We start from the raw sequence: 12,005 nt of genomic DNA, 5'->3' as shown, positions 1-12,005 counted from the left end.
CGGAGGAGGCGGTTGTTACCCAGGGGCGGGCTGGGATCTGCAGCGCGCAGCTGTCCCGGTGCGCTGCCCTGGGGATGAGATTTACGTCGTGAGTTGCCGTAGAGATGGCCGGGGGGGCATCCGACCAGGTAGGCAGGGAAGGTGTTACTGCAGGGCCTGCTGTGGCAGAGCTGTGGCGTGCAGCAGCTGCCTCCGCAGAAATTTGAGGCCCTTTCTTAGAGCTGCTGAGGTACAAATAAGAAAAAGCTATATCCTCACAGAAACGAGGGTATCTGGAAGATCTTTGGGGCTGCCTGCAAACTAGGGAGCTTTCAGCTGAGAACTGTCTGTGGCCTCTATCAGGCATCCTCGGTTATTTTTCAAGTATAGTCAGTTAACTGTCAGGCTGAAATGTCAGCAGGACTTGTTTATTGCGCGTGGTCCAATGTAGAAACAAAAACGCTAATCGAATAAGGAACTTTGAATCTCAGTACTAACAGCTAGGATGTTGGGTGGAAGCCTTAGTCTCAGGTGTATCTCTGTAAGTTCACTCATTGAAACAAGGAGGTCATTTAGACTGTCAGAGGAATTCCAGCAGAAAGTGGGGTGTTTGGGATTTTATTAATTGATTCGTTTACTAAATTAGATAATAAACTTAACTAGAGCATTAGTTTCCAATCTGTGACATTGATTAAGGTGTAGAAAATAGCGTTTAAAAGAACAAGCTTCCCAATGAGTCAATAAACTGTATGGTGAATGAGGTGTACCTGTGTAAGAAAACTGGTGTCAGAGCAGACTATGTAACTCAAACCACTGGCCTGTCAGGTGGTTCCTTTTTTTTATTTTTCTGTTTGTAATCATCCAAGAAAAACATTATAGATCATGGCCTTCATTTACTTGCTGAAGACCCAGTAATTATGAAACGCTGCAATCTTAACAAGAAAAATATGTGTTTTGATCTTTGCTGATCAGAAATATGACCTGTCCTGCAAATAAACATCATTAATTGCTTGTGTTTAAATAACAGCAGTAGCTATAGCGAAATGTCCCTCAGTGAATTTGGAACTCAAACAGCTGTTGAATTCTTATAGGAAAGCTTTGTATGTTCTTATTTCCAAGAGGACCACCAAAAAATGTATCAACTGGTATTTAAATTTAAAAAAGCCCCATGGCTTTTTGGCGTTTGTAGAGATTTTTCAGGAGCAAGACTTGTTTTGGAACATGTCGTGTAGACACAACCAAACATGCCTGTTGTCCTACAGTATGACTATTGTGTTGCCTTAACTTAGAGCTAAATCGCACAAGATGCTTTAAATGGAACTGTAGTCATAATAGTCCTTCTTCAGCTGAATGTTGTAAAATGTTTGGTTTTGGTTTCTAAAGAGTACATTTCAGAATCTGTAACTCCATATTATAAAGGAGAAACAACACTTGAAAATGGAAACATTCTTCATCTGCTAAAGGAGGGCAGTTGAGCACAAATTCCATTTTTTGCTGGCCTTGAAGGATTGGTTTTGACATCCTAAAAATGCTGATTCTTTGAATTGAAATACCTATATCCAAAAGTTGCTTCATCCTTGAATCAGAATGTAATTTTCCACGGGAAGCATTATTGCAGCAGTTCTGCCATTTGACTACCTCCAGCGGGTTGTGGTGCAATCAGTTCTAGCTGATTAGTTCCATGCAACAAGGCAAAAGTGCAGTTATATTTGACTAACTATGTAAGCTTTGGACTGTGGGTTCTTGGAGGATTTTGTGGATTTTGGAGGGCAAAGCACACCTTGTCAGGCCTCTTTACAAAAAGAAAAATTGTTTTATAAAGGTGAGGAATAGTAGTTCAGAGCTGAGATTTGCTGTAGCTATGACAGAAACTAAGTGAACATAGGAGTTCACCTTGGCTTGTGGCAGAGTTGCTAGGTCTCTGTTTGGCTTCTCCTGTGGACTGCTCATGGGAGAGGAGAGGGCTGACATAAGTGTGCTGCTGTTGCACCATTTTACAGCAGGTTCCCTAGGTCAGGCAGTGACTGCAGAAACCACTTTAGATACGGGAACTGGGACCTTCAGCTTATAAAGCCACTCAAGAGGGTGAATTCTGTCTAAGGAGTGAGGGAAGCACGTTTTTTACATAGAAATTCAGACAGTGACTTCTGCAGGCTGAAGGTGATGCTGAAGTTTAGTTTAGTTCTTTAGTATGTATGAAAATTGTCACTTTGCTTTTTTACCTAATGTCGCTTGTTACTCTGTTAATCAGCAAATAACGTTGAGCTTAAAGCACCTTACCCTGTTAACTTCATTGGAGTTTCTGAATGTGTGTTACATGGAATTGGCTAGGGAAGTTATTTTTTTTTACTAACAGGATTTGTTGTTAAAAGGTACTTGTACGAGGAGGTACTGATCCTGTTTATCTTTGTTTCATCATTATTGACATTGGAATTATGTAAGTGTGAGGAATGAATGGTGTAACTGCTAGCTTTTTTGTCTAAAAGGTTATACGTAGTTTAACTTTTTAATATTGTTTGAGTGTGGATACTTTTGGTGATTGAACCACTGATGATATCAAGAGCTGGGCTTGGAACTGAATTGGTTCTGCTTATCCAGCTCCAGGGAAAGCTTGACATTGTCTGCTTACACAAGGTGTCCAAATATCAAAAGCAGGGATGTCAGACACCATGCATCAATGATCCCTACTGTTGGAATATTAATACGTGCACACGTAAAAACCCACAAGCATCCCTATTAAACATTTTTGGTAGTAAGATACTAAAGAAGTGTTGACTGTGTTGTTGTGAGCATGTAAATAAATGCTAAGTGACTGAAATAGGATGAAGAGGATTGAAGAACACAGAAAGGGCATACTGGTCCACACTAAGCTTTGTATTCTTGTGGGGTCAGTGTCTGGGAGAGCATCAGCTGAAACAAAAGGTGTAGGGAGCGGGAACGCAGGGTGAGAGCCAACCCTCACTGTTCGTGGGCTGGGCTGCAGTTTCTTTTGGGTCACATGCACCACGTACTCCTCAAGAGTACTCCAAATGAGCGAGGCTGGTGTCTCTGGTACGTGACTGCAGGGGTACCCAATGGCAGAGTGTCTCCATCTGCCTGGGAACGCGGCTTAGGACAGTGGAAAGGCTGGAACCGCCCCCCATGACTACCGCCTGCAGCTTGCCAGCCGTGGTGACGCGGACCTGGGCAGGCTGCTGCAGAAGGTCAGTGCTGCTGGAGGGGATGTTCTGTCCGATCCTCAGCTGTGCTCCTGCCCAAGAAGACTGAGACTCACCAAGCAAGGAGCAAGTAAAAAGAACCAAGAAAAGAGAGGAACAGTCTGAATTCAGAAGTGGACACCTATGGAAGAGTAAGAACTGTGCAAACATATATGATACTTTCCTCATATTCTGACCCAAACTCTTCATTTTCACATCGGGGGATTTCCTGAGTCTGTGGTTTGTCTGTATAATAACCCAGTTTAGATCTTTCTTCTGAGTGCTGATCTGCTCTTCCCTGAACTCACGTGGACTTCTTACATCTGCAGCATCAGCTGGCAAGGAGTTTAGTCAGTATGCTACTTGTGTGAAGAGCTGCTTCCTTTTCCTTGCTTTGAACCTGACTCCTATTAGCCTGATGTTATGGCTCCTGTTTCTTGTATTGGAAGAGATGGTGAGCAGCTTATACCCATCACCATTCTACTGATGCTTTTATTGACCTCAATTTTCCTTCAGTCCCCAAGTTGTCTCTTTTCTGAAAAAAGAAGTCAGTTGTATTAAGGAAGCTGTTCCCTACCTTTCATGAACTTTACTACCTTTCTTTGAACAGTTTCCAATAATATGCTTTTTGGAGATGAAAGAACCAGAGCTGCACAAAGCCTTCAGAGTGTAGATGAAGCATGGTGGCACAGCAATGTTTCTTTTTTGTACCCTCTGCTTTTCTTAATAGTTCCTAATACTTGATTTTCTTCTTTCACTGCACTGCAAGACTGACTTGATGCTCTGATAGAGCTTTCCCAAGGACTCATCCCCGCGGGTCAGAGCCTGGCATTGTATACGTATATACCCTACCTATGGAGCTGGGATTGTTTTACGCCATCTGTGATTAAGAATTAAAAAAGACTTCTTCCCCTTTCTCAAGATTTGGCAAGGAGGTAATCTCTTCTGGGGAAGGATGAACACCTTTCTCACAGAAAATTGGGACTTTGCTGACCAAAGTGTGGGGAGAGACAAGAGCAAACTGTTCTTGCTTCCTGTCCAGTCCCATAATCTTTGTAGAGCTGCATGTGAATGTGATCACATTATCACAAATGAATGGGTTGTTTCACAAAGAGTAAAAAATTACTTTTCAGTTGTTGTATGTCAGCTAAAAGTAATTTAACTCTGGCTGTATTAGATAATAATGCGTGCTAGGTGTATATATGATACAGAAATATTGCCTTATCTAAATATTTCACAAAATATACCCAGATGCAGTTTGTGTTGCACAGCTGGTTTATTAGGCTTAAGAAGATAATTAATTATCAGTAACTTGGTACTGGATTAGTCGGTTGTTCCCTTCTAGTGTTTTTCTTACATCTCATGCGCAGTGTGGATTTCAAATAGGGATTGTGTTACATGTGTGTTGATTGGGCGGGTGCTACCTGAATTCTTGTTCTTCAGCTTGGTTTTAACAAAACACCAATTCTGTAAATCCTAAGATAAGTTACTAATTCTTTGAAAAGAGGAAAACGAGTCTTTTGTCAGGATGACATGTTTCCGTACAGAGGGCAGCCGAGGTCTTAAGTCTTGCAGTGCTGCCTGTCACCAGTGAGTCTGCTAGGCTACACAACATTAGTAGTTGTGACTTCTAGTGAGACAAGTGCTCAAACTGCAAAAACGTCTTAACTTTGAAGACATAATTAGAAAATTACCTATGACGAGTTGCATCTCTTTGTTTTGTTTTTTTCCCTGTCTTGAACATTTTTTCCTCAACTCTCTCTGCTTTCAAAAAGGATGTGCTGTTTACTAGTGTTTGTAAAATTGTTTTCCCTTTTCCATAGTCCACTCAAGAGGCTTTTAGGATAGAATATGATACCTTTGGTGAACTGAAGGTCCCAAGTGACAAATACTATGGTGCCCAGACTGTAAGATCTACAATGAACTTCAAGATTGGAGGTGTTTCAGAAAGAATGCCCGTAAGTAATCAAATCTCTGTTCATTTCTTCTCTTTAAGTGTGTTTTGCATGTAAGAGTGCATACATTCTTCTTAGACTTTTTCTGGGAATATGAACAACTTTGAATTTTAATTAGTTAGAAGTTCCATGGCAAGATATTGTTCTGTGGTATAAATATTTTTTGTTGCATTTAAATAAATTGAATGTTGCTTTTGAACAATTATTTTATTGTGTTGCTTAATTTTTTTAATAACCAGGATGAATAGAAATCTATCTTTCATTTTTCTGAAGACAAAAAACTGAATGGAATACTTTGTTTGCTCTAGGGCTATATAGTTTGTTATTGAAGATGTTTAGCATGGCATGAGTTGGTACAAAATTACTTTTTCACGTGTAGCTGTGCATAGAGAATTAGTGTGCAGGTGCTTTGTCATATACTGGCTTTCCATGTACTGAAACATATGTCAGTTTGTCCTCAAAAAGGCTGTTTTAGAGATGGAACCAGTTCTTTTTTGTGTTCATTGTAATGCATGTAACCTTTTCTGATACACCGAGCATACCTGGACTTACAGAGAAAGGTGTGTATTGCTTTCTGGACTGCTTGGGTAAATACTACTGTTAATGGGAGCATAGGTCACGTGATCTGATTGCTCCTTGGTTTGGTTGATGGACTACTGCTGGATTTAGGTTCAGAAGGAGTTTGGTTTAGAACTAGACCTGAGCTATAGGTTCCTAAAATGTCCTTTGGGGAAAAAAAAATATGTATTTAAACTTACTCTTGTGTCTCAGGTTCAAGTTATAAGGGCTTTTGGCATCTTGAAGAGAGCAGCTGCTGAAGTTAATCAAGATTACGGTCTCGATCCAAAGATTGCTAATGCTATCATAAAGGCAGCGAATGAGGTAGGAACAAACTGTTCAAAATACTAGCACTGTCATTGTATTTTTGTTAAGGTTTTCACAGGAAGTTTGGAGACTGGCGGAAGACCTCTTGCGTTTCTCAGATTGTTAGAGGAAGTCATTTATTGTTAGTAAATTTTGTTTTTCAGGTTCAGAAATCATTTACTTAGTATAATGTTTTACTATTTTACTTTTTACATTTATAGAAATGATAGAATGTTCAAATGCATTTTGATACTTAAGTTATAAAAACAATGTAATTTTTCCCCTCTGTTAAGACTATGCATTACTCGCAGACTGTTGACTCTTCCCAGATGAACAGTATAAAAAAAATCCTATGAGGGGATTAGAGTTTTGGTTCATTCAGCTAATGTGAAGTGTGACATACCAAGCAAAGCTTTTTCATTTTGGAAGTCTCCAGTCTGTTCAGCAATTGCATCTTGGTAACGTGAAGACCATCTGCAATCTGAATAGTTTCTCTGTTACTGGTGTGTTTCCTCTTCAGAGTTAAGCTTACTAGTAAATCTGTGCTTTTTGAGTATCGCTTTTATAGCTAAAGAGGACATGATGTGACACACAGAGGCATCTCCTCTTTCTCAGGATAAATGCCACCCAAGTGCAGAGAATTATGAATGACCATTATTTGAGGTATGGTAATACCAGGTGTGTTGCTTTGTGTTAATCAACAGATATATTTATCTATTGTTTTACAGAGCTTTCTTATCTGACTAGCTTAAAAATATTTCGGTATTTGCAGAAGCCTTATCTTCCTTCTACCAGCTATAGCACCAGAAGTCCCGAGAGGTTCTGGAGAACTCGAGTATTGCCAGGCTCTTCTTGTGGTTTCTAGGGTTCCTCTAGATAAAGGTGGATCAGAAGTTTTGGTGGCTAAAGGCTACTTAATATAGATTTATGAGTGCTGAAGTTGTTTGGGGCTTTTTTCTCGTGTTTTAAAAACACCCCTGCAGTTACATCTTTTCCCTTACCTCCAAAATAATTTTCTAATATAACTTAAAAAGAAAGTTGCAAGGAATCAAGTTACTCCTGGAGGTGGGAACTTTAACCCTGTATAAGATGCGAAATACATAAGATCCTTTCCTGAAAAACGTGATTCCAGGAGGACTGATGTATCCTGATGATCTGGAGATAGTTAACTAGCCTCAGAGTTGTGACAACAGATTCTTTGCTTTCTGAGGCTGGTATGCATGGGGGTGATGCTTCTGAGCACAGATTTTGATACTATCACAAATACAGATTTAGAAAAATCTCTAAATGCATATAAGGTTCAACAGGCTCGCAGAAACGTAGATCAAACAGGAGAGTATTTGTACCTGTTGTTCTGTTTTGAGATGGTAGTTGTCATAGCCTACTTACAGAAGATGTAAGTTGGAATAGCCATCTTTGACTGATCGGGACCTTGTTCCCATGGGTAATCAGCAAGTCGATATGTATGAATCTTTTTAAGTTCATGTGACTCTTTTGTTTATACATGTAGCATACTCAGTTACAGTTGAGGTACAGTAAAGACAGTCATGAGTCCTTTTTAGGCACCTCTCAATTTAAAGTCTTGTATGTCCAGGGCAGTACTAGGGAAAGCATGCCTTAGAGTAAGAAGGGGTTCCATACCAGCAACCGTCTGCTGGCTTATTTTGTTGATACAAAATCTAATGTCTACAGGTGTAAGAGGTCTGGAACTTCCCTGTACGAAATTTATTTCTGAGGAAATTTCAGAGTCCAATTATACACATATCATGTACTGCATGTGCATGACAGATGATCTTTGGCAAAACCACCTCTACTGGGGGACTGTTTCCCATAAGGAATGGACTTCTGAATGCCTCCAATTCAAATTGTTGTAGAGTTGTGATCAGTGTTCATGATGAAACTGTGCAGCTGTTGAGCTTGATTTCCTAGAAGAAAGAAGCACACCTCTGATAAGGAGTTTGTGAAGAGATACATGCTGTCCAAAACCAGATGTTTCTTACACCCAAAGGATGGGTTCGTGACCAAAGGAGACACACAATACTGAATCAGTACCCCGAAGCACCTTATGTTCTCTGATTGAGAAACTACTTAAGATTATTTCCCTTGCCTGGGAGATCTTACTAACCTGAGCAATTAACTGTAGAAGGGAGAATCAGCATGTACTACCTCTAGTCCTACCCAGGAAGACTAAAATCCAAATTGCTTTAAAATTTGGGAAGGGGGTGATGTTTTTGGACTTACAAAGTCATCTGCATTGTTTGGGAAAGAGAAGACAGAACCTAAAAGACCTCCTAAAAATCTTGTCTTTCTATGACTCTAGAACATGAAATCAAATTATATATATTTCTGTGTTTCAGAATTCAGCATCTTCAAAAAGCACTGCAAAAGTTCTTGCCCTTTTAGTATCTGGTATTATATCAAACCCTCTTAATTTTTCTGGTATAAATCTGCAATTTTTATATGTAGATTTACAAATATAATGAAGAACATTAATTATAGCTATACAATTCTCAGGTTTATGCTTTTTGATATTTTTGGTTGGTTGGTTTTTTGTTCCAGTAGAACAAGTTTTCTCTCTTCTGTTTTTTTTTTTTTTTTTTTCCCATTACAGGTAGCTGAAGGAAAACTAAATGATCACTTTCCATTGGTGGTGTGGCAGACTGGGTCTGGAACTCAAACCAATATGAATGTCAATGAAGTCATCAGCAATAGAGCCATTGAGATAATGGGAGGTAAACTGGGGAGCAAAACCCCAGTACACCCGAATGATCACGTTAACAAAAGCCAGGTCATTATACTTGGTATTATACTTCTTTTAATGTCAAAAGACTTTTTTTTTTAATTGTGACTTTTGAATTCTCTTATAGCCACTCTTTAGATTTGAAAAAAAAAAACAAACGAGATTTGTGCACAACTTTGGCGACAATTTTCCAGGTTTTTCAGTTTAAATGAACTTTAAAATATTCGTCAGTGACAGTAACAGCTTTTTAGATTAAAAAACTTTTAACTCAATTATGGAAGATAAATTCACATATAATGTAGTGGGCAGAGGTGGCCTTGTGAAAACCACTGCTACTGCAAACAATCTTAAAGAAGTTAAATATAGATCCAGTTTCTAAAAGTTGGATACTTGTAACTGTTATCTCCATAATACATTGCATAAAGCATGTAGCAAGAATAAAGTGGCTAAAGTCCTGTAACTGGCAAAGGAAATATCCATTTAATTTTTTTCCCCCTCAGGGATCGTGGTAGACATTTTTATTATACTTTACTCTTCATTATTTCCTTCAGATTAGCTGAAGTTTAAGCCACTGACTTGGTTGTATCCCTTCCTGATCTTTTGTGCTTACTCAGTATCCTGGGAACTATGGGTTTAACATTATCAAAGCAACACATAGGTGTTTAAAAATCACCTACAGTTCCTTTAAAATCATCCATCCATTTGTTATCCATCTTTCATAACTACTGTAGTAATTTTTTTTTTGTCCCAATGTTGTTGTGAACAATCTACTCAATTTAACTTTCTGTGGTATAGTTATAAAAAGTTCATTCTATCAATAAGATACTGGACTGGAATTTGGAAGATTTGATTATTCCTGCAGATTGACTTGTGGAACACTCCTAAATTGCTTACTCTTAGTTTAGTTTCTTCTTGTTTGTAAAATAAAGAGAATAAACCCATACATATACATTTTACAGCACAATGGTGAGAAAAGCTTGTAAATAAATTTCTTGAATTTCCTTCACAGAGTTCAAATGACACTTTCCCAACAGCAATGCATATTGCTGCTGCCCAGGAGGTTAATGAGGTGTTGTTACCTGGACTAAAGAAGCTACAGAATGCACTTGAAGCGAAATCCAAAGAGTTTTCCCAAATCATAAAAATAGGGCGCACTCATACACAAGATGCTGTTCCGCTTACACTTGGACAGGTAAAAAAACCAAATTGTGTCTTTGTTTGGAAAATTCTTGTAAACTTGTTGGAGGAAACTGAGGCAAACTTGAAGACACCTAAATTAAGTTGATAATTTAAGAGAAATTATAGGAAACTGACTGAATATAGGAAACTAACTGAGTATTTTCATCTTTATTGGAGTTTGCTGGATGCTGTACTCAAATAGTCTCATCATAAATTGTCTTAATTTTTTCCATATGTGCTTTACTTCTAACAGTAGTAAGGTATAAATGATTTTTAAATAATGTTCCATTACCAAATAACACAACGTGATATTTCTGTTACCCTGACGTTGCAAGGACGAAGATAGTCTGTAATCTGTAAACTTACAGAAGTGAAGTTTTGCCAACACACAAAACTACTAAGTATTTTTAATTAAAATCTTTGATATGTGATCTGATACATATGTAAAAGATATATATAGTCTTTGTTATCATATTGTCAAGAATGGCTTATATTACATTAATTTGGTAATGAATTAACTTCAACTGAATTGATAAAAATGCATGTAAAGTTTGTGGATTTTTTCCCAAGAATGCACAGGTGGGGTTTTTACTAACTACAGTTAGGTGAAGAAAGCCCAAGGTCCATTTCTCTATTTGTACCTTGAAAACATTAGTTTACTCTGAGTGGATTCAGATCATGCTAAGTACACAACTGAGATAAAAGGCAAGAGAAAGATGCATTGTGTATACATTTTTATATATGTAGATTGTTTTTATGTGTAAATGTTTGTAGTGACAGCTGTCTTCTAATTTATGTAAACTTTCCTGCTTAATGAAGACATGCTAAGATTTAGCATTTGGGTAAAGTTCAGTGCCTTCAGGTTTTTAAAGAAATTAGTCCAATCATGTCAAAAATCTAAATTATTCTAAATGCTTATTCTTGGTTGTTGTCTTCGTTCCCTTATTTTGTCCTCCTTTTTTCCCGAAGGAATTCAGTGGCTATGTGCAACAAATTAAATATGGTGTGGCTAGGATTGAGTCAACCATGCCAAGAGTCTATCAGCTGGCAGCTGGCGGGACTGCAGTTGGTACAGGATTAAACACAAGAATTGGCTTTGCTGAGAAAGTTGCTGCTAAAGTGGCTGAACTGACAGGTGAGGAACGATATTTCAGGGTTATCACTAAAGCAGTATATGTAACATACAGTCAAATTCAAACTAAGTCTTTCCGTTTCCATACTTCTCATAAGCTCAAATTGTATTTATATTTTAACATGAAACTTTCTGTTAATGCCGTATGTTATATGCCTTATACTTAGGATTTTTCAGGTAATGTATTTTTATAATTATACTCAGTGTATTGAAAGTGACTGAAATTACCATGTTCTTCTGAGCAAGGCTTATTGGAGATGGATGCGGTTTCAGGCTTCTATTATTAGCCCAGCTATAATGTTTCTGTCTTGATCTGTGCTCCTCTGGCTCTCTTAATCTACAGTGATTTGGCACAAAAGAGCGGCAAAATCCCCTCCCAAAACTGCTGCATTTTTCATGTGAAGGAGGAAAAGTTAGCACTCTGATTTTTTTGATGCTGTCTTTATAGTTCTTAAAAGTTAATTTACAGAGCCATTGAGTTTTTTGATCTGGAAACCAGATCTTCTGTGTCACAGTATCAGTTTTTAAAATGCCCCCCAAATTAGTGCATATGTCTGTCATTTAAATTTGCTGTAAAATCTGAAACTGCCTATCAACAGTATTTTTGTTTTAATAGATCTAGTATTGTTCACTGTCTTGTAGAGTCAAGACTTTCTTGTACCCTGAGAGGGAAGAAGTAACTTGCCATAAGCATCAGCTGCTGAGAAGCAGTACAGGGCTTGTTTCGGTGCTTGAAGAAGACATTGGTGGTGTCAGGAAGCTCTCATCTTAACGCTTGTTAGATGTACTATATGGGCAGTTTGTATGAGTTTAAAACAAGTAGGGCAGACTCTCGAAGTTCCACGTGGTTTTTTAGGGGAAGTTTACTGGCAAGGGCAAAAGGGAAAGTTTGGAAGGATCTCTGCGACTGAGAAGGCAGGTATGCAATTCAGAAGCCCATGCAAATTGGGTGGGATTTG

General features: G+C 38.3%; 1 protein-coding gene across 1 annotated transcript; it reads left to right on the top strand.

Annotated features, from left to right (window-relative positions):
- Nucleotides 1–104: 104 nt before the first annotated feature.
- On the top strand, nucleotides 105–11,049 carry FH (fumarate hydratase; the record flags this gene model as incomplete). The annotated part of the gene is made up of 6 exons (XM_009703223.1): nucleotides 105–128; nucleotides 5,000–5,134; nucleotides 5,903–6,013; nucleotides 8,607–8,783; nucleotides 9,745–9,927; nucleotides 10,884–11,049. Coding segments are annotated over exons 1-6 (796 nt in total), but the record flags the coding sequence as incomplete, so codon positions are not given.
- Between the last annotated feature and the right edge of the window lie 956 nt (nucleotides 11,050–12,005).

This window comes from Cariama cristata, unplaced genomic scaffold, assembly GCF_000690535.1.
Source record: "Cariama cristata isolate BGI_N322 unplaced genomic scaffold, ASM69053v1 Scaffold44626, whole genome shotgun sequence".
Lineage (NCBI taxonomy): Eukaryota > Metazoa > Chordata > Aves > Cariamiformes > Cariamidae > Cariama > Cariama cristata.
The sequence above is the reverse complement of the archived record's forward strand: the minus strand, read 5'-3'. Positions and strand labels throughout refer to the sequence as shown.